Here is a 22,980-nt window from a genome sequence, read left to right on the forward strand (position 1 = left end):
GACGTCATCATTTTGTCCAGTTGACCAACAGGGCGTCTTGTGCAAGAGCACCAAAACTTCTATCTTATTTTGGAATATAATATCAATAAGTGTAAGTGGCATCAATTTGCACATCAACTGGACTCTGCTAAGAGATCAAACAATTAAGTATATTATGTAGAACACGCAGGCCCGGTCATCAAGATTGACAGAGTGAAGTTTCCGCTTGTTGTTGCCGGGAATTATTCCATTCACTAAATTCACAGACATTACTTCAATATACAAAAACTTCACTCTGTCAATGTCAAACTTGGTGACCGAGATTGTATCAGTGGTGCAAAACAAAAACTACTAATTGATTAAGCTCTTGACCATTTCTCACTCCGAAGAAAAATATTCTCACAATCAATACAAGCTACACTAGTCTACAATCTACAAATAGGTTTGTGGAGCCGTGCATGACAATATGAAACAAAATCATTGCCAAAAGTTAAAAACCAACTGGCAACTAATTTCACTGAGATATGTTGATTTACACCTGGTCTTCTGCAATGCAGTTACGAATTGGACTTCCTCGTTATTACCGTAGTTATTACTTCTCTCTCGAGTCTCGCCAATTAACATACATTACGGTATTTTATTATTTATAAAAAATCATTATGCCATGTTGCCAAACACCAGAAACTTAGTTTCCTGACTGCCTCTCTTCTAGTCTAATTTTATCTTTATTTTCATATTTCCATATCTTTTCAAACACATTTTCTAAGAAAATTCTTCTAAGCAAAATTTAGAATTTCAATCTTATCCTCAAGAAAATTCTTACCAACCAAACTCCAAAGGCCTCAAAGCTCTGTTATGAGGGGACAGAGTTCTTTATCTGGCAGCAATGTACAATTCAAGGTTTCTAATTAATATTTTAACTATTCCCACAAAAAGCACCTTTTTCAGTTCAATTCATTTTTATGGACTGCTCTAGTGCTCTCCATTTAGCGGCACCTAGTGAATGGAATAATTCTCCGGCAACAACACTTCAACAATCGGAAAATTTCACTCTAACCGGCCCTGCGTCAAGAGCCTCTACAAGTATGCGAAACCACCAGGAAATCAGGAATAACCAATCAAGGCTTTGTCAGTCCGAGGATAAAGATTCAAACCTAACCAACCATTTAAAGGTTACGTAGATGAAAGTAAGTTAAGCATGGCCACCAAACCTAACAGTTTAAAATAGATAAATTAGTTGAAAGAATCAGTTGGCTCCACATGGGCTACCTAAAACAACTGGAGGTGTGCGAGTTGATGAAGCCATGCGATGCGGGGATGACTACAACTTACAACCAATACAAAAAAAGAAAAACCAAAAACACGAACATTTAACAATAAACGTACAGTAGGCTATTGAGCCCATAAATACAAAAAAACTATAGCCTACAGGCTACACTGTTTCGCTTTTATATAAAATGAAGTGAAGTGTGTGCAGCAACGACAGTGGTATGGTTTTAAAATAGAAATCGATAACTGATGGGTTCAGAAATTTACATTAATTATGAGCATGATATTATCACAGTCTGTAATATAGAGACTGTGATATTATAGTGATGATCATGAACGATGAAAAATGTAGTGAAAATGATATGAGTTTCAATGAATGAACAATGAACATGAGAATAAATTTTCAACTACAACGAAGAGAAAACCTGAAAATTACGCCGACTCAATGATTGCGATTAAATTTACTGAACTAGTTTATCAAATATAAAAACTGATATAGGCTGCGACATTTTTTAATTGCAGCATTAGAATCGAGCATCTTTGCTTTGGTAACCACTAGAACATCATACAACTCAGGCGAAAGAGAAAATTGAAAAAAGAAAACTAATTGGGAAAAATAATGGTTTGTGAAAATGAGAGAATTGAAAGTACAGTAGTTACTTTTAGCATAGATATCTTTGTTTGTTTGTTTGTTTGTCATATTTTTACCCTGCATTGCGGGAAAGCGGACTTGAGCGCTATGCATCGGTGTACGCCTTCCGACGTACACCTGACCCACGCTGCAGCCGACTGCAATGTCTGTTTCCGGTTGTCTACTCTACTTATGATACATATAGATATGCAACTCAGTGGTGCATAACGATGTTTGAAGGTTAACAGCGTAGCTATGGCTGTATGCATTGACTTCAAACTCGGCACAGCAAAACAACTTTATTTTTAATATAATTTTTTGGTTTTTGTTTAAATAAAACTTTCTTCGTTTTCAAGTTGACGTATGGATTGCTTGTGATGACGTCACATTCTTGTTCCGCATGGACTGCTTTATGGAGATTCTGGCGATTGAAAACAAATCAGTCACAGAGGGTACCTCTAAATACCCATTGTCAGGCATTGTAGGCATTGCCGGGCATTGTCAGGCATTGTCGGCTTTTTGGAGGATTGTGGAGCATTTTCAGGGGTTGTCGAACATTTTCAGGGGTTTCAGGTATTGCAAAGTAGGCTATCTACTTTCAGGCATTGTTGGGAATTTCCAGGCATTGTGTAGGATTTCCAGGCATTGTCGATCATTATCAGTGGTTGACAGGCTTGTGAGGCATTGTCGAACATTTTCAGGCATTATCGAACATATTCAGGGGTTGTCGAGCATTTTCAGGGGTTGTCAGGCATTGTAGAGTAGCTACTTTCAGGCATTGTTGGGAATTTCCAGGCATTGTCTAGGATTTCCAGGCATTGTTGATCATTATTAGTGGTTGACGGGTTTGTCAGGCATTGTCGAACATTTTCAGGGGTTGTCTAGCATTTTCAGGGGTTGTCTAGCATTTTCAGGGGTTGTCTAGCATTTTCAGGGGTAGTCAGGCATTCTAGATTAAGCTACTTTCAGGCATTGTTGGGCATTTCCTAGCATTGTCTAGGATTTCCAGGCATTGTCGATCATTATTGGTTTTTGACACGTTTGTCAGGCATTGTCGAACATTTTCATGCATTTTTATTCCCAGCTCTGCATGCGCAGCAGAATGATCCCTTTCTATTTGCGTAAGTTGTAAACGTATTTACGATATGCACAAACACAGCAGCGTTTAAATGACCTGGCTATCATAAGTATCGACAATGTCTAACAAACCTGTCAAAACCTGGTAATGATCGACAACCCAAGAAAACGTTCGACAATGTCTAACAAACCTATCTACCACTGAATATGTTCGACAATGCCTGGAAATCCTAGACAATGCCTGAAGATGTCCGACAATCAGTGGCGTAGCTAGGGGGGGGGGAAAGGAGGAGCGGACCGCCCAGGGCGGCACGTCTGGTGGCGGCACTTTCAGACTACGATTTTTGATTTTGATTATAATCTGATAAAAAACGCATTTCATTTTCACACAGGGCCGGATTTAACTGATGGGGGGCCCGGGGCACTTTTAGATCAGGGGCCCCTGTGCAAAAAAATTCGCCTACGGCGCGAAACACCCCCTCGACGTCTACAGTAGCATCAATCCAGCTCTGCACAGCATTTTGCAGAAACTACAAAGGCTAAAAGAAAAAAAAATAACACAAAATCACATTTTTTTCACGTAGGGGGACCCTTTAAAAGTCGGGGGTCCGGGGTACCTGCACCCTCTGCCCCCCCTAAATCCGGGCCTGTTTTTACATGCTTTTTCTTGAAGGGGCGGCAAAATCTGAATCCACTCCGGGCGGCACATTCCCTAGCTACGCCACTGCCGACAATGCCTGCCAGAAAGAATCTAAAGTACTTTACAGTGCCTGAGAACCCCTGACACCTAAAAATGTTCGACAATGCTTGAAAATTTCCGACAACGTCCAACAACAAGCCTGTCAACCATTGATAATGATCGACGATGCCTGGAAATCCTAGACAATGCCTGGAAATTACCGACAATGCCTGAAAGTAGCTACTCTACAATGCCTGACAACCCCTGAAAATGCTCGACAACCCCTGAAAATGTTCGATAATCCCTGAAAATGTTCGACAATGCCTGAAAATGTTCCATAATGACTACCGTACCAAACCTGTCAAACACTGATATTGATCGACAATGCCTGGAAATTCCCAACAAAGCCTGAAAGTAGCTACTCTACAATGCCTGACAACCCCTGAAAATGCTCGACAACCCCTGAAAATGTTTGGCAATGCCTGAAAATGTTCTATAATGCCTAACAAACCCGTCAACCACTGATAATGATGGACAATGCCTGGAAATCCTAGACAATGCCTGAAAGTAGCTACGGTACTCCACAATGCCTGACAACCCCTGAAAATGCTTGAAAATTTCCGACAATGCCTAACAACAAGCCTGTCAACCATTGATAAGTAGGTAAAGACCATTTTTGGAGCTGTAGTTCCAGGACAAGCTGAAGTTTTATTCAATTAATCTACTGAGTGTTACCAAAATGAAAGTTACTGCTGGCTACCGAAAGCTGTGCTATAGCATTTGGTAGCCTAGTTATGGTGTGTACCAAACATTAAAATTGTTTTGGCTTGGCGGTTGGATCCGTGATGCTAATGAAGCTGTCTCAGCAGAGGGGAGGGTGCTCCCTGCCCTCAAATTTTCTCTAGATGGGGGGCAATGGTGCCCTTTTAAGGTCATGTAAGCTACTGCAAATTTTGCAATATAGGCTAACAACTTCTGCTATTCGCTTTTAGCCAAATTATAGGGCCTATAGCCTACAGTACGCCCACACAAATTATTCCGTGGACACATTTTATACTTTGCAGCAGATTGTGATGCTATGAATGTGAAATTTACCTTTCGTTTCTTGTTCAAGCTATTGCAATTATTCATCTGTCTCACATTTCGACTTTCATGGCTAATAGCGGGAAAACGAACGAGTTGCCCAATATTATCGCTACCGTATATCTCACCTTAAAATCGTTCCGGCGCCCCTCTATCTCAGGTTTGTAAACTGCCTACAACAAGCTTTAATGAGTCACTGGAAATAAGCTTAAATGATAGTTCCAACGATCATGAAACAGAAGTTACATAACCTACGTGAAGAAAGATTATTGTCTTGATTTTTCATAGTAGGCTATTCTGTGAAAACTTGAAATATACGCCAAACAAAATCTTCCAAAGAAGCTCAAAAGCCACCACTCGCCAAGCCCAAACCGTACAATAATAGCCTACCATAGGTACGCTAGCCAAGCTGGCAACCTTGATTGTTGATTGTGTCCATAAAGTCAGTCGAGCGTGACGATAATTCCACGATTGCTGAGTTGCATATCTATATGTAAGATATCTATGCTTTTAGCGCCTAAAAACACGAGAGTGCGATGTTTTAACTATTTCCCGATTAGTTTTCTTTTTTCAATTTTCTCTTTCGCCTTAGTTGTGTGATGTTCTAGCCGTTACCCTTTGCTTTGGCATTGTCCTGGAAGATGTTCCCAGCAAGAAATTTAAAATTAAATCCTGTGTTGGTGAAACTAATGTTGTACTAAAAGTGAAATAACGCAGCTCAGTGGTACGTAGCCTACATTTCTTGGTTAGTTTGCATTCTTATCCTTGTGGGGCGCTTCACCAATCGAGCTAGCCTAGTCTATATTGGACAACATGGAATCGTTTGTCTCAACAAGCAATTTGAAAGATACTGGTTGTTACGGCCAATCTCTGTACAAATCAAACGTCATATAAAACCGTTCAGGTCTACTGAATCTTACGTCATGGAAATTCCTAAAACATGAGCAGAGATTGCACCATCTTCGTAAGACTTGTATCACACCTGTTCAGAATTACTTCACAATGCATATGGATTATTGCGTCACATAACTGCGTACGTGAGTTTGAGATATTGCCATGTATTCTGATCATTCGTAAAATTGTTGCTTGAAGTTAGTCGCAAATTTAACTGTTTCGCTTAGTGCTGTTAGCTGGACAAAATTTCCGTCTTTTATCCAAGTAATCTGTTCTGTAGTGACAAGTTTTTAGTGGTGTATCGCGTTGCACCCCATTTTCGACAGCTTTGAGGCTATTTTTACAGAAATACAATTCTCCAATAGACGTTTCCTGAAGAGTGTTTCTTTTCGGTCATTACATACAGACGAACGGATCTGGGAATCTTATGTTACAATTTTCCCACGAAGAGATTATGGTTTACCGCTGTGACCACTGGTAGGCTATGGTAGTTAGGCTAATCTTTAAAAACTCCTTTTCTTGAAATTGTTTCAGAATTACTTACAAAGAATTAATAGGCCGAACCAAGGCTGCGTCAACCGCTCCCCACACCCCTTGGCTGGAGGGAGCCCACTCATTTTAGTCTGTTTAATGTTTTTTGATTGTTTAAAATACAGAAAAGCTACTACAGAAGCTAGATATTGAATAGCTTAAATCATTCAAGACCGCATTTATTGCTTAACTGGTTGGTTGCCTAATTAGTTTTGGACTGACAAAGCCTTGGTAGATTATTTTCATGGTAGTTTTGCTTACTTGTAGAAGCTTTGTAAGGACCGGTTACCGAGGTTAACAGAGTAAAGTTTTCGACTGTTGAAGTGTTTTTGTCGGGAAATTATTTCATCCACTAGGTGCCGATGAATGAAGCGCAGTCCTTAACGTGCGTTACTCAAAATCGCACTCCGAGAGTTGAACCAGCGCTGCTTGATCTTGAAGCTTTTTCGTTCACGAAGTCACGCGCTAACCACCTGAGCTCTCGGGGCGGACCACTTAGCCAGCTGGGCGAAAGCGAAACCCCGGCTAGGGGCCCACTCATATTTAGTTCGTGCAGCGTTTTTCGGGTTATTATTTCACATGTAGCCTACCAGTAGGCCTACCATTTAATAAGTAGCCTAGCCTACTGTGGTTAGGCTAGTGCCTGAGCAGCAGCTTCATGGGTGGTCAATTTCTTCTTCAAACGTAAAAAAAATGTCCTGCACTGCCATTTCAGCACAATGCAATAGCAGAGCTCGCTTTCTAGATGCACTTCTATTCTTTCCTTAGGCATACAACTCAAAAGCTCGTTTCCATCTGGTTGGTCCATCGCATGCTTGCTCCAGGACTTTCACAGTCAAACGGTTGCAAATCAAGCGTAGGTAGCCTATATCCATTCTTTTCTAAATATTATCCTCGTCGCCAGCATTGTTGTGCCTGCCTGGTCAAACTTCATAGTTCAGATTTAACTTGCTCATCATAGCAGTGGTATTTGCGTGGCGGAACAAAGAATACTCGACAGCGAGTCCAGCTGACAAATTAGGCATGCATAGTTTCAACAGTGGATAAATGGGGTAAAACGTTTTTTTTTCTCATATAAACTAATATAGGCTAATGACGTAACATTCCTAAGTAAACACTGCGTAGCCTATTCAAATAGCCTAGTTAAATTAACATTTAAACGGATAAAATTCATTGTTAATCAAGATAGGTTATGAAGTTAAATGAGCCGTGAAAATGCTATTGGTGAAGCGAAAGTCAGGACACCTCAGATAAATTTTCGAAGTTCTAGACTGCTAAAAGGCTACACCACACCGGGCTATTATGGCCTACAAACTTTGAAGAAATGAATTATTGAAATCCTTCTGTGATCGTGAAAAAACTTTTTTTAAATGGTAAGCTAACCTAAATTTTAAACCAATCCTTCTACTCCAATCCAACTGTTATTTGATAAATTTGGTTGAATACCAAGGGTGCGCCTTGATAAAAAAAAATTTTATTGTGCCAAAAAGTGACCATAACAAAAATATATTTGTTAAAATTGTCTGAGGGGCAAGCTCCCCACACACCCTTTAGTTTTTTTCAACTTTCCCAATTGTTTTCAACATCCGCTGCTGCATTGTCGGCATAGCTTATTAGGTCTAACCAGGGGTCTAACTTTTTCCTAGAAAATCCTAAGAGTTGTTTGGCCTACTCTATGCTAAAATGATGAATGTAAATTTTTCCCCACACTGAAAGAGTTTGACTCTAAAATCTAAATGCTTTTTTGTTTTATTTTTAAGCGCCATCTCTAAACATAGGGGCCATTAGTGGATTTCGGGGGGGAGGGCTCCAGATGGTGCCATGGGCCTTACTCACTTGCGAGGCACGTAAAATAAGATACACTACTATTGCAACGTTCTAGGATTTGTATTTCAAAGCAGCCAGTCATCGAAAACAGTCAAGTTGTTTCGTTTATAGTATACATTAGGCAAAGTAATAGAAAGGCAGTTGCTGGTCTCAATCGCATTAATGATAAAATCACATCCAGAGGCGTGAGCAGGAATGGGCCAGGACGTAGCTGAAGGGGATCTAATGGCCCTTTTTCAACGCAAATAATGGTTTATTGACTACTTGTTGATGCAAAATACAGCAGCAAGCAAAGAGAGTCAATGTTTACAAATTACGAGCTGGCAGGTCGCTCTCTGTGAGCTATGTCCCTGATGTAGTTCATGGGCGGCCTCCTTGGATCTGATCTTTCAATGCAAGAATGCTCTGTCGTTGTTCTTCGGGTAACATCTTGATCTGCTCTGGCGTCAACTGGAGGACTTGCTTGATTAAGGCAGCCTGCAATAAAACGTTATTGTCAATCGTTTTTACATTGATTCAACCGTCTGCAGGCATCTTTGCAGATCTTACATGATAGGACTAATTATTTTAACTCATCTGTCCACTTGCTTATACTTCTAGTTTGATGGCCGTATTAAATGTATTTTCATCTCGCATGCACCTGGGTCTACAGCATCTGTAGGCAGGAACACGTCTTTTAAGTGCAGACAGTTAAGTGCCTGCCAAATAGGCGCGCGCACTGTGGCATCAGGATCTTTAGGTGCGGCGCCCGGTTATTTAGATGCTATTCCTGGTTAAGTCTATTTCATTAGGTGCTTGATGGGAATACTGCAGACAGTGGCGTACGCAGGATTTTCTCAAGGGGGGCATTAGAAATGTTTTTCGAAACGAAAACGCCCATTTGCTAATTATAGCCACCAAGCTATATTGTATAAGATTAGCCTACCACACTCAGACTGCATAGACAAGATTTTGTTAGTTTGCAACAGCTAGGTTACTCATTTGGATAGATTTTGTATTTGAAACAAACAATATGATACAACACCCTTGAACAATAAAATAAATAATGAGTGTAATTTGACACATGGAATAGCACCTAAACGACCGGGCGCCATAGTACGTCACATCTAAATATCCTGATGGCACAGTGCGCGCACTTATTTGGCAGGTACCTAACTGTGTGCATATGAACAACGTGCACCCCTGTAGACCTACGTCTTTTACCATTGTGGTATTTCCACATTATGTTGGTTTTGCTCCTATATCCTATTTCAGGGGTTCTTAAATGGATGCACGCACCACTAAGGGTTGCGAGATCTCTTTCCAGGGGTTCGTAGATTCTGAATTGTTAGGTTGGTTATAAAATGACATCCGAAACTATGCTTGCTAAACGGGCTTTTACCAAATACGAAGTATTGTGAATTGTATGTAACTACAGTATTAATTTTCAGCAGTTCTAGGGATGCGAGATCTAGGTGCCTACAGGGAAAATAGTTGAAAGCTACTGGCCTATTTTAACAACATTGTTTCTTTTGCATGCCGACCAAGAAATACATATTGAAAAGAATAAATATTAAGTCTGCCTTGGTAGCACAGTTGAATAAACGCCCAATTTTGTGCACGATTAAACGGCACTACCGAAGATCGATGGTTGAATCCTTAGACCGAGCGCTTGAGCAACGCACATCAAGGAAAGCTCTCTTCTATACAGTTTTTAATCCTACAATTTCACCTTTTCCTCATCTGGTTCCTGGGCTTTTGAATCTACTTCTCCACTTCTTCCCGCCCTCGGTTGTTCAGCACCAGAGTCCACAGGAGGTCCTCCACGAGGCCCACGCATTCGGGGGCCACCATCAGGTGGTGGTCCATGATCCATTGGATGACCAGGACGGTCCATGGGAGGACCTCTTCGGTCCATTGGTGGTCCACGATGAGGAGAGACGGCTCTTTCCAGTGATGATCGCCCACGCTCTGTAGAAGAGCGACCACGGTCCATCATAGGACCACGATCCCTTGGTGGTCCTCGGTCCATAATCGGCATGCCGCGGTCCATAGGTGGACCCCTGTCGGGAAAGTGAGGGTCTCTTGGACCTAAGAACAATATTTCATAGTTCACTCAACACAAAAACCAACATTCCACAGTACAAAGTTTTAGAAAGCTGTTCATTCGCTCTCATGCCATCAGAAAAGGAGCTCAGTCGACCCCGGGTACGCCTGAATCGCCTCTGCACATGCATTAGGCGCTTCCGATCCTTAATGCACAAATGGGCCTATCAGCATCTGCGGCATGCAACTGTGGTGAACAACAAACGACATGGGAGTAGTAGAAGAACTAACACCAATATATTGAACTTTAAATTGAAAAGTATGCCAGCTTTTACTTACCTCTACCAAACCTGTCTGGACTGCGCGAGCGTGGTTCCATGTGCGGAGGTCTATGTCTATCCATATGACGATCCAAAGGATCTCCAAGACCTTGATCAACTGGAATTCGTTCGATATCTATTCGACGAGGGGGCATGCGGTCACCCCTAAAAAGGTAGATTAGTTAGCTTGCTACCAAAATGTAAAAAACAAACACCTCGAAAATTTACTCTAAACTTCGCAGTGAATTTCTTCAATTTGAGTTAAAGATGGCAGTAGTAACTACTTTACAAATTTAGGGAAAAAAGATGACTAGTCTTAAGAATGAAAGCAACAAGACCTTTCTGGATGGATATCCATCGGAACATCGCGACCCCTTGCATCCATAGGTTCCCTTGGTCGATCCCCAGAAAATCCTCCTAAACCAGGAACTTGACTTCCATTTGGTCTGGATTCCTGTGGGATCAAAAATGTTCTTTAGTTATACGGGTGAAATAAATATACATAGCACGATAAAAGATCTCTCTTAAATAAATTAAATACCGGTAACAGAAACGTATAAAAGTGATGATTTGGTAAGCAATTTCACCTTGAAACGTTTGTGGTACCATAATAGCATAACCACGACGTCGTCTAAAAGACCAACTTAAAGTCCCAATAGTTTATATCCAATAGTCCCATCAGTGTTCAGACAGTGTTCAGACAACCTAAGTTGGGTCTGATACAAGTGGTAACTGCCACCCATGGCGAGCTATATACGGTAGGCTACACGCACACAGGCCTTGACAACGTGCAAACTGGAGGCCTGACTGAAGACCGATGTAAATTCCATTTTGAACTACAAGCTAAATTTACTTTACATCCTTTTGAAAATAATAGTTTTGAGAATCCAAATTGCCAAAATTAAAAAAAAGCTGAAGCCATGGCGATCTGTATGGGCTACACAGGCCAGCGTGCGAACTGGAGACCTAACTGAAGACCGATGTAATTTCGGTTTTGAACTCCAAGATAAATTTACTTTATATCCCTTTGAAATGATAGTTTTAATAAGGAAAATTGCTGAAGTGCGATCACTAAATCGCAAATCACTTCAAAAATGACAAAATCTTTCTCAATTACCAGTGTTGCATTTCTAGTATAAGTGCCAAAATGTAGTCCAATATCTGTACGGGAACAACAGCACAAAAGTATCTTAAAATCAGACAAAGACTTATTCCAGCGATTCTGCTGCTATCAAGCATACCAGATCGCCTTTCAGTCAAATTCTAAGCTTGCACGTTGGCATGGCCTGTTTACATAGGTCGCCATGCGCGTAGACCTACATCATTTTTGCAACAACAAAAAAACAATTTGCCCAAGAAAACAATTCACCATATCCCTCGCAGGTCCATCACCAGCTCCAACTAGCGGTTGAACGGCGTTTTGTCGATGAAGCATTTTCTAAATACGCACATGACTGGATATTATCAAATTATCATTGCAAAAGCAACAAATGATTCAAACAAACACATTTCTGTTGAAAAACCACTAATGTTTTTTTTACAGATTAAATTAAGGTTATAATATTTAATATCTTTTTAGGTATTACCGAACTATTGCTTAATTGCATGTTTTTCAGGACCTTCTGATGATCCTCCTTTTAGGTGAAACAGGCTGTCAAGGGTTTAGAGAGTAATAACTATATTTGATTTACATACAATAGAAAGATATTCGCAAAAAGCGATAGCCAGATTTTAGCTTTACTCGCAATATTCTAAAGTCGAGACGAATTGTTTGTACTCTCTCGCTAGAGTTAATCAAAAGGTTAATTGGAGATCTGACAAAAAGGCTACACTTAGAATAATTCAGTTGGTTAGCGCGTGACTTCGTGAACGAAGAAGCTTCAAAATCAAGCAGCGCTGGTTCGACTCTCGGAGTGTGCGCTTGCGCAACGCACGTTAAAGAAGGCTTTCAGCGACACCTAATGGACAGAATCATTTCCCGCCAACAACAACTATATACCAGGAATAACCGATCAAAGAATTTGTCACTCCAAGGATAAAAATTCAAAACCAACCAATCAGTTAAGCAGTCAATGTTTGGTCTGATTCTGGTATGATATAATTTGTGCAAATATAAACGAAATCAGCTATTGGCAAATACGACACAACACTGTACGCTGAAGTTCCATGGGACCGTGCAACAGCATAACATCATGAGAACCAGACATGTGCTATTCATTGATGACAAAAAAAAGAACAACAAACATATAACTACACAATACACATCTATTTCTCACCATTGCAATTTCGGGATCAACAATCCTCATGACCACTTGAGCTTGAAGCAGAGCATAAGCAAGCTGCGGGTTTTGTAAAAGCATGTTCCGTGCTTCGACTGGATTGTTTTGAATGCATTGCTGCAAACAGAATGTACAAACCGTTGGTACACTGGCTCCATTTATATTAGTAAGTTGTGAACTAGTGGAAAACTGGTGTTAGGGATGGGCAATTGAAATAGTAGATTCGAATCGATACGAATCCTAAACTATTCGAATAATGCAAATTCTAAATAAGATTCGGTATTTAATGTATCTTATTAATTTTTTTACGTCACATTTACGTCATTCATCACTGATGGAATGCGTGCAAGCAGCCCAACAAATGCGTTACACAAGCACTGAGGGAAAAAGCTGATTGGCATGGCAGTTGCCGGTTACGCAGAACTGTGATTATCTTGTTTAGAGGTTGCGAGTATTTGCCCGGGATTTCGGCGCTATATGACCTGGAATTTCTTCGCCCAGCAATTTTATTGCGTTTAGTTGATGCAATTTCGCAATTTGTGGCAAATTTTTGAGATCAAAATTTTACAAGTAGCACACAGATAGAATGATCACATTTTTCACTTTTAGCCAATTGAAGATTATCATTTCATATGAATTAGAATGTTTCGTTTTTTTTTTCAAATTAGATTTAAAAAAACTAGCGAAAAGTAGAAGACAAATTAAAATTAATGTTTGAAAGCCTAGCGCATTTGAAATGTCCCGACAAAAGAAAAAGAAATGACGATTTCACTGCTTGACTTAACTTTATTCTGTATTTCCAAGGTGCCAACTGATTTGCGGCGATTCTTCACAGTTTGTAACTTTACGGGAATGTCATAAAAATTTATAATGCTGAATTGTTTGACTTTGCAAGAAAACTAGGAAATTTTAGTTGGACATACTTGGTTTAAACAGGCTTTCGGTTCAGACGAAAATTACGTTTGCTTTTAAAAACGGTAGAGCAGAACTTAGAGGAGAACTGCAAGTAACATAAGTCCAACATACGCCTTTTGCCAATTAATATAATATTGTTAATTTAATTTCTTAATGTTAATAATTTAGCGAAATGTGGCGTGGGCAAATGCCGAGGTAACTGTCTAACTCTAAGTAATCGAACAAAGTATGAATTGCGTTGGCAAAAAGTGCGGACGCAAATTTCGAACACGCATTGATTTCAGATACTCAGTCAGCAAATCAACTGTTTTTTACACTGATCCAAGGTCCTGCAGCCACTGGCGCCGACTTACGGGGTTACGGGGTGGCCACGCCACCCCACCCCGTAACCGCTGTGGCGGGGTGGCAGCCACCCCGTTTAGGTTACATTACTTACTGCAAATAAAATGTAATTTGAACAGACGTTTAAATCTTTTTTTGATAATTGGTTTTCGCTTCAAGTCGACGTAAAGCAAGAGGTGAACCAATACAGTATTGCGAAGAAAATGATTGTTTTGTCACAAGCATGATACTCGCGTAACATCAAGCAAGCTTGTTAGCTAAATTATCTGCGGAACAAAGTTAACATCTGCAACTGATGAAACACTTGCAATAAACCAAAAACAAGGAAAACTATACACAAATAGTTGTCTGCTAGCTGGAGTGTACAGTACCTTCATTTGCTTCATAAGTTCAAACATTTGCTCTGGAGGTAAACTGGCAACTGCCTTGCTGATGGCTTCAGGAGCATCCTGTGAGGAAGTTGGCTCACCATATTCCGATTCAGTTGGAGGACCCATTGCTCTGAAGTTATCTACATCTTCCTAAGAAGATTGATACATTTATAGCAATTTTTTTAAATATTAAAAAACTGTTTAAAATTGTATTCTTAACAGCTGTGATCACTTACTGCTTCAAAAACGCTTTTTAATGCAAATACAAGAAGATTGAGCAGTGGACATTTAAACCTAAGACTTTAACAAAGTGCAAAAATAATTTTGCCAGATGTCTTATGGTAACAAAAATGTATGTAGCCTACTGTACATATATATGAAACAAAATTTTGCTTAAAAAATTGCTTGAGTCTTTGTTCATAACACTAAATGGAAAGCACAGCAATTATGTTAAAAAATGTTCTTCAAGCAAACGTTACATTTGTGCAACAACGAACACATCAAAACCCACTGACATGTCTTTTTCATGTCAAGTCTGCTTTATTTATCATTTTCACACACCATATTTTGGATTAAAAATTGGTTTCGCACTTTAATTTTGATGTCTTTTAAAACTTTTGATGATGCAGCACAACTAACAAGTTTTCAAGCTACTTCATACTAAAAACATGTACGACTTGCCTGAAAGTTGTTCCTGTTCTTTTCACTTGTAGCATGATCAACCCTTAAAGAACGGCCATGCAATTCTCGACCATTAAGGTTTCTCATGGCACTCATAGCTGTTTCTTGATCTTGGTACTCAGCAAAACCATATCCTTTTGGTTTTCCCGATTCCCGATCAAATACGAGCCTGATAATGATTAAATAAAAGTAACAAAACTTGCAACTTGTTTTTAAAGTAAACTTCTTTATTTCATATTTCAAAGTAAACCACTGCATCCCCAAATAGTGGCATTGAAATATGTCTTTTTATGAAATATTGAAAAATGATTCATCTAAGCCTTTCTACCCAAGTGGAATCTTCTGCTGTACACAATGATTAGATTGGTTTCACATGTGGGGAAAAGTTGTAAAAAATATAAAATCTGGCAGTGAAAATTAATTTTATTAGTTCAAACTGATCTGATGGCCTAATAAAAGTATTATTTTATATAGGGTAGGCCATTAGGCCTACAAGTCATGTAAACAAAAAATAATATACTTGAAGTAGTTTTATACTTTTAAACATGAAATCATAGAAACTTAATCAACTGGAAGCTACTGACCTAAAACTGACAACATTTCCCACTTCATTAAAAACATCTTTCAATTGTTCTTCACTGGCTTCATATGGTATGTTTCCAACTGTTTAAAAGTGCAGAAACAATTTTATTAAATGAACTGCGGCATTAATTGCAAGAATAACAATACCAAAATATGTTTTCTTTACACATCAACTAGTTGCTTATTTTTTCTGTTGAAGGAATATGTGCTAGGCCAAAAAATTCTAAATGTGTTTGGTGTATAGCACCTAATTGACTTCATTATAATGGAGCATTGAACAATGGTATTGAAATCAATTTAAATGTTGTCAGTTATCCGATAATTTATTGTCTTCTTATACAGTCTTCTTCATAATGGTGCAGTAAATTCTTTATTTTCTAGTTAAATATTAGGAAAATCAATCATGATTCACTGAAATTTCCATTAGCACAAAGTTAGATTAACTTTCAAATAAGTAAAGTAATAACACCATAATAATCTTAAATATATAGCGTACTTGGTGTTAAACTCAGCAATTTCAGAACATAACAGCTTTTAAGTGATATTTTAGGAAGGTTAAATATCAGAAACTTTTTCTTTTCAAGAAAGCGTTTTTAATTTCTTTACATTCACATCTTGCCTACTTTTCAAGCTTAAATTTACTTCACACAAGCTTCCAACATAAAATTTGTGTCTATATAATGTAGTCTAAATAATCAGGTTTAAAATACTTGCCTCCATTGAAAAAACAATCTGATCACAACACACAGCATTTGTCAGGTACAGAATCAAAAAAAAAAGATATATATATTATACGATTTTTATCCTAACTTACCAAATACTGATCTAACAGATCTTTCATAATCCACAGGATCTCTGTCTCGAGAATTCATAATTCACACTGTTAAAAATACAACCTAACAAAATATTGGTACGGTAATGATAAAACAATGGACAAAGCAGAAACATTTAGTTCACCAAATGCTACCACGTCTTCCCATATGGAAAAACTATGGTATGGTACCGTACCTACTGTACTGGAATTGTGATACCAGTATATCAATATGTTTTTCTGCGTTGCATAAAAACAGCTGTACCGTACTTTATCATGACAAGTAGATAAAGTACCTGAACCGATTTTTCCCAGTAGGTAATCCTACCTATTACAGACTGAAGTAAAGTTAGCCAAAACTAACCACTCAGATCATCAGAGTCAGACCCTTTTCACACAGGGTTACCAGAAGTAAATTTGGCAAGGAGCCAACTGCACGTTCAAAAAGGGCCAAAAAAGAGCCAAAATTAGGGCCAACTCAATTTTCAAGTACTACCGGTAAGAAGCAATTTCACTGAATTAGCATCACGTTCTTAGCAATATAGCTACGTACATATTTCACCTGTAAACAAAATAATTAAAGTAATAACGCTACCTTAGTTACGGTAATACCGTAGTTACTGTGTACACAAAAATAAGGAAAATCGACAAACATTACGGTATTGTTTGAAATAGGAATCAATCAGCCAGTTTATTAAACATTATTTCCAGAAGTAGCACAGACATTGCAACACTGAAACATAACATATACACTATACAGAGTACAGACCATATTATACAGCATGTAAGATCATGCTTCTGGAGAGACGCAACAAAATAATAACAAATAAACAATTTACAAAATAGCATGCAGAGAATGTGACCCCAATATATTCCACCGAGCAAGTTATCTAACAGTTAAATAAACATTTCCACATTCAATTCACTATTATCCTCCCATTTGAGTTCTTAGCATACACAACGTCTGTGGTACGGTAAGTTTTTTTCCCAATTACCGTACTATTGTATTTCCTACTGATACCGCTCTCATATCCTGCTTTATACTTCTTTGGAATCCTAGTCTTCCTGGATCAACTCCAACAAACACAATTGAAATAAAACAGTGCAGGCTACCTGTATTACACTGCTACAGTAGCCTAGCCTAACTAGTGTTATTGTGTTACCACCTTCTCCAGAAGACAAGGCAAAAAAAATCACTTGCAAAAAGACATTCCACAATCCCTCACACTTTGAAAACGGCCAAACAAGGCCCAAAAAAAAGCTAAAGGACTAAACTAAAATTTAAGAAACCAACCGGTTTTCAAAAAGGGCCATAAACCCAACCAAAATTGGAGAGCTAAAAAATCAGAAAGTCAAGAGTTGCCAAAAAAACACGTTTTGATTTCCATATTGCTGAAGCTTTACAGAAAAATCTAGGAAATAGTTTTCAGCCTGCTCATAAAGAGCCAACGGGCCAACCAAAAATTTGGGGGCCAAACAGCTTCAAAAAGAGCCAGATTTCTGAAAGTTGGCCCCAAACAGGCCAACCTGGCAACTTTGTTTTCACATCTCATTTATCCAGGTCATAAAGTGTGTTAATTTCCGTTTTTTAGTTTTGACGGATTCAATGAAAAAGTACTGTATCAAAGGAACAAATGCAAATTTGATTTAATTCAAGACACCCTGCACAAATGGACTCTTATTTAAAATGTATTGTCTACTTTATGATGAGTGTATTTTTTTTGTGTCAGTGTCGTAATCAGTGTATTAAAAGACTCTCAATATAGAAATTAACGAAGTAAATATGTTGAAAAGTTTCGTATGTAAAGGATAATTTTCCGGATAAGCATCCGATTTGCGGAAAAAATACAAAAAAAATTCTCCTGCCCCATCAAGTATCCTACTGCCGACTGGTTTGCCAGGTCCAGACCAGGACTCAAGAATCTGTTTTGGTTGTGAAGTGTTTAGCTTAGCTTAACCTTTGGAGTGGAGCTTGCCAGAATAGTGGCAGGTGAAATTCTGCTTCAAAGTTAAGACTAATATGGTTTGGTATTGCGTCTTTACACTCACTTTGCAATTGCATAATTTATGATCTTGATCATTGTCTAGGGTTTCAATTTCATGAATTTTTTTCGCATGGTAGGATTGCTCTTCACTCAATGTCACCTATTAGATGGAATAATTTGCAGACAACGACACTTTAACAAGCGGAACCTTCAATTTGTCAATCTCTGGTCTGCATCTATAGTTTAAAGTCTCTACAATTACTGTATGATATGCAAACTGATAATTAAATATTTATCCTCAGACTAAGAAAGCTTAATCTTGGCAGTTTTGCATACTTGCAGAAACTTTAAACCACTGACACAGACCAGTGGTCACCGAGATAGACTGAGTGAAGTTTCCAATTGTGAAGTGTTGCTGCCGGGGAATTATTGATTGATTGATTTTAATTTTTATCCTCAGACTGGGAAAGCTTCTTGAAGAGCTTAATCCTGGCAGTTTTGCATACTTGTAGAGGCTTTGAATCACTGACGCAGGCCCGGTCACCGAGATTGACAGAGTGAAGTTTCCGATTGTTGAATTCTTGTTACCGGGGAACTATTCCATCCATTGGATGCCGCTGAATGGAGAGCAGTCCTCAACGTGCGTTGCTCAAGCGCACACCCCGAGAGTCGAACCAGCGCCGCTTGATCTTGAAGCTTCTTTGTTCCAGAAGTGACGCGCTAACTAATTGAGTTATCGGGAGGACTATTCGGTGTTCCTATAGAATCCGCCTCCCTCGTCAACATAACGTCACCAAACGGACGCAACTATTAATAGGAGGGTGAAAAAAGGAACGTGAAAAGCGGCGAAATGGAGGTGATAAAGCGGAATGGATATTGATTTTTTGACAGTTTTACTAGGCTATGTTTTTACAATAAAAACATTACACCAACATGAAGTGTTCGATATAAGGTCCTAGGATGACTACCTCTATTTCGCCGCTTGTCACATTCCTTTTTTCACCCTCCCAATAATAGTTGCATCCGTTTGGTGATGTCATATTGACCAGGGAGGCGGATTCTATGGGAGCACCCCTACTGTAATAATAAAATATATATATGACGTTCGAAGCACCGAGGTGGTTTTTCTCGTTTTGATGTACATTTACATGACGCAGTTACTGTCGAAGTACATCTATGTCTATGGTTTCATAACTAATAACAATAACTATTATCAATATCTCATAACATGCTATAAATTAACCTTCAGAAGAGATAATAATGTTGGCACAAGATGATAAAAAACATAGTCATATATAATACGAAAAGCACATAGCCTAGCATATTAGTAGCCTAGTCCATCCCTTGTACGTGTATTTTTTCTCACTTTTTTTTCTTTTTTTTTATAATTCTATATGGATGTATTACATGTGTGCATAATGCATATCTGAAGCAAATAACTAAATGGTACTGTAACTTAATATAATAGGCTACATTATGACATGATTTCAAGGTAAATTTATGATGTTCTTCCTGTATCTCATAGCCGTAACCCAGAGTAATGTGCAATTATCTGAGATATATTTAGTATATTATATGTTTCATCTCCCATTCAAAAAAATGCATTTTATTATTCTATGTATCATATATTGAACCATAAACACACGAAGCCAAGCAACGTAATCAAATTTAACACATTTAATTTTATTACAATAATATTTACAGAAGTAAAAAAAGAAAAACTATATATATAATACATAGAAACTAATTACGAACATTTTTGATATAACAAGATGTCCTCTTCAGGAATAGCACTACGTTTACATCTAAACAAATTACATATATCCATGCTATATATACGGGGAATTATTTCATCCACTTCTGTGAATATTATTGTAATAAACTTAAATATGTTAAATTTGATTACGTTGCTGGGCTTCATGTCTCTAAGGTTCAACAAGACAAACTCTCTACTACAGCTGTATCGTATATATTGTATAGGGTAGCATACATTTTAAATCTTATTTTGAAGAATCTTGTCATCACAGCTAATGGCATCATCAAATTTCAATTCATCGGATCGAGACTCTTGGTATTTTGGTCCATTATCTCGTAAAGAGACGCAAGATCGTTTGATGAAGCAAAAACATGGTACTTTCCTAGTTCGAGACAGTACTACATGTCCAGGGGATTATGTCTTGTCTGTTAGTGAGAACAGTAAAGTTAGTCACTACATAATTAACAACTTGAAAAATCGTCTCAAGATTGGCGATCAGACTTTTGACACCATGCCCGAGTTACTGGATTTCTACAAAATTCACTATTTGGACACAACAACATTAATCGAACCAATCACTCCTTTGGCTCATCCTTCTACTTCCATGTCTCTGAACAACCATAAATCTTATCCTCCTGCCGCTGTCGCATCGGCAGGTGATCCTCGCTTGAGTGTTGATCGAGTCGATGGTCTTCCTCCTAAACAAAGCATGTCTCAATTACCTCTTTTAGTTCGAGGCATGTTTGACTTCAAGAGCGATGATTCAGATGATCTCCCTTTCAGTAAAGGAGAAATTTTGGAAGTTGTTGAGCAGCCTGAAGAAAATTGGTGGAATGCCCGAAATGCCCAAGGTCGTATTGGCCAAATACCAGTTCCTTATGTGGAAGTACATGTCTCAAACAGGAATTCCACCCCTGGAGCATACCAACTACCTGGAGTCAGTCTGGTGAGTCCAAGAGTTTATGTTTTTTTTTTTCACTTTTCAAAAGTTAATACAATACTTAAAGTAACTTACTTAAACAATACTTGTAACAATACTTATTGTAACTTAAGTTAGTACAATACTTATAAAATATAGCCAGAAGCCTTAAGGCTTCTGGCTATATTTTAGTAATTGCATGAATATTTTCCATTCACTTTTTTGCAATTATTGCTTTAGAATCCTTTCCTTGCAGCATGACAAAATGAAGTGCTGTTAGGCATATTTTTCAATGCTATGCAATGCATTACTTCACTGTAATATCACACTAAAGTCAAACTGCCCAGTCTCTGGTAAGATGAGTTGCCAATGTATTAATTTTGTGGTATCACCTTAGAATAAGTTTTAAATTGAAGACAGTACTGACTATACAATATCTCTACCCGTATACCAACCTAATCTCTCCTACTGTTTTTATTTACGGTACTGCATTTTCCTGAATTTTAATTGTTTGATGCTTTATATTTTTCTGGTTTCTGGTGTACTTCTAGTACTGGTTGAGTCCACTGATTCAAAATGAAACTCAGGTTTCTTAAGAAGAGAGAAGAGATAGATTGCATTGTTCAAATGTCTATAAAAGCATTATGTTGCACGTTTACGTCGTTGTACAGTTTGTAGGATGTTTTTTATGCTCATATCAAAATAAAACATTTCCAATGGCAGACATCTCTATGCCAAAAGCATCTTGAAAGTGCAATACGAATACGATATAATCGAGATGGGCATTTTAATCTTTTTAAAGTTACAAAGGCGTATAGAAACATTACAATGGTTAGAGAAACTTAAAATAATTGCGAAAACTTATCTTAAATTCCTAATTGTGTAGAAGCATAAATAAATGTAGCATTGCCATTTTTCTCAATAATTATTGTAGCCAAAGAATTTACAAATCAATCCAGCATCCCCATGTTTTTTAATCTACATTTCCTGGTATTATCAGTTGATAATGTACGATGTATTGTACATGCTTAATCTCATAACGTTGCAGCACCCATCACCAAATCCGAATGATCCTGTATATGCAGAAGTCATTACCAGAAGAGTCCCAAATGCATATGATCCCACTGCTCTTTCACTTGAGGTATGACATAATGTGGTCTTTGACTTTATGTCGTGGTTCGAATGACGCCATCCCTAGGCCGCAAGACATATGAATGACGCAAGACCTGAATGAATGAGATTTGATTCGTACTAAAATTAGTTGAATTTGGTGGTAATTTCATTTGTCACAATAGCTATTTAAATTTTCATTTTTTATACAAACAAAAATATAAAAATTGTTTTTTGCACGTAGCAAGCTATTCATTTGTTGCTTTTTAATGTTAATGGATGGATAGGTCTGTAGGGATATTTTGATGTGATGTAAATAAATACCATGCACAATGAAGTTAATATGTTAAGTTAATGCAAGGTATGTAATATAAACTCATATTACGTCGTAATATCAATAAATTACATCCTATTGATGTGAGATTTACTTCACTGTTAACAGGTGGGTGACGTCATAAAGGTCACCAAAATGAACAAAAATGGCCAATGGGAGGGAGAGTGCAATGGAAAGAATGGCTGGTTTCCGTTCACCCATGTCAAAGTTGTGGAAGGAAAAAGGTCGTGAAAACATTCATGCAATCCACACTGCCTCTGAGTGGCACAGTTTCAAGCCAAAGGCTTTTTATGTACTATAATTGCAAGCATGCTTATGGTACTGCAACTAATTGACTAAGCATATTTTAAGCGCTTTCCCAATGGCGCAGGCAGTGTTTGGAAGAAATCTTTTTTCAAATATGTATCTGATACATGGCTGCTCTTACTTGAAATTTGGTGAATAGTTGAGCCAAATCAAAATACTAATAATGTTTAAAAAAGAATCAAAACCGGTTGTGTGGAGTTATGCCCTAAATTTGAACTGACATTTTTTGGAAGTCCTTCTATAAGCGTCCTTTTATACCCCTGTGCCTCGATGT

The 22,980-nt window shown here is 38.2% G+C and overlaps 2 protein-coding genes across 3 annotated transcripts; one reads left to right on the forward strand and one right to left on the reverse strand.

Annotated features, from left to right (window-relative positions):
- Positions 1 to 7,992: 7,992 nt before the first annotated feature.
- LOC145767139 (uncharacterized) lies at positions 7,993 to 16,413 on the reverse strand. Of its 2 annotated transcripts, none has more exons than XM_082578902.1 (10): positions 16,300 to 16,413; positions 15,488 to 15,566; positions 14,904 to 15,072; positions 14,223 to 14,372; positions 12,592 to 12,711; positions 11,685 to 11,753; positions 10,654 to 10,769; positions 10,335 to 10,480; positions 9,682 to 10,040; positions 7,993 to 8,447 (listed from the first exon to the last, which is right to left on the reverse strand). In XM_082578902.1, the coding sequence occupies exons 1-10, from the start codon at positions 16,355 to 16,357 to the stop codon at positions 8,331 to 8,333; spliced, it is 1,383 nt and encodes a 460-aa protein (XP_082435028.1). In that variant the 5' UTR covers positions 16,358 to 16,413; the 3' UTR covers positions 7,993 to 8,330. The 2 variants fall into 2 exon arrangements, with proteins under 2 accessions (XP_082435028.1, XP_082435029.1); XM_082578903.1 differs by having other exon boundaries at positions 14,223 to 14,368; positions 14,900 to 15,072.
- Positions 16,414 to 20,279: 3,866 nt separating this feature from the next.
- LOC145767114 (crk-like protein) lies at positions 20,280 to 22,631 on the forward strand. The gene is made up of 3 exons (XM_082578874.1): positions 20,280 to 20,995; positions 22,005 to 22,097; positions 22,509 to 22,631. Exons 1-3 carry the CDS (start codon positions 20,312 to 20,314, stop codon positions 22,629 to 22,631), a joined length of 900 nt encoding a protein of 299 aa, XP_082435000.1. The 5' UTR covers positions 20,280 to 20,311.
- Positions 22,632 to 22,980: the final 349 nt, after the last annotated feature.

The sequence above is a fragment of the Aplidium turbinatum genome, chromosome 3 (assembly GCF_918807975.1).
Source record: "Aplidium turbinatum chromosome 3, kaAplTurb1.1, whole genome shotgun sequence".
In the NCBI taxonomy this organism is placed as follows: Eukaryota; Metazoa; Chordata; class Ascidiacea; order Aplousobranchia; family Polyclinidae; genus Aplidium; species Aplidium turbinatum.

What these genes read in the sequence shown, in the direction of transcription:
- LOC145767139 (XM_082578902.1), bottom strand. Translation starts at nt 16,357, where the DNA reads ATGAATTCTCGAGACAGAGATCCTGTGGATTATGAAAGATCTGTTAGA. An exon ending in AGAACAGGAACAACTTTCAG is followed by an intron (nt 14,373 to 14,903) that starts GCAAGTCGTACA and finishes CAATCTTCTTAG; the next exon opens with GAAGATGTAGATAACTTCAG. An exon ending in AACTTATGAAGCAAATGAAG is followed by an intron (nt 12,712 to 14,222) that starts GTACTGTACACT and finishes TTCTGTTTGCAG; the next exon opens with CAATGCATTCAAAACAATCC.
- LOC145767114 (XM_082578874.1), top strand. Translation starts at nt 20,312, where the DNA reads ATGGCATCATCAAATTTCAATTCATCGGATCGAGACTCTTGGTATTTT. An exon ending in TCAGTCTGGTGAGTCCAAGA is followed by an intron (nt 20,996 to 22,004) that starts GTTTATGTTTTT and finishes ATAACGTTGCAG; the next exon opens with CACCCATCACCAAATCCGAA. An exon ending in CCACTGCTCTTTCACTTGAG is followed by an intron (nt 22,098 to 22,508) that starts GTATGACATAAT and finishes CACTGTTAACAG; the next exon opens with GTGGGTGACGTCATAAAGGT.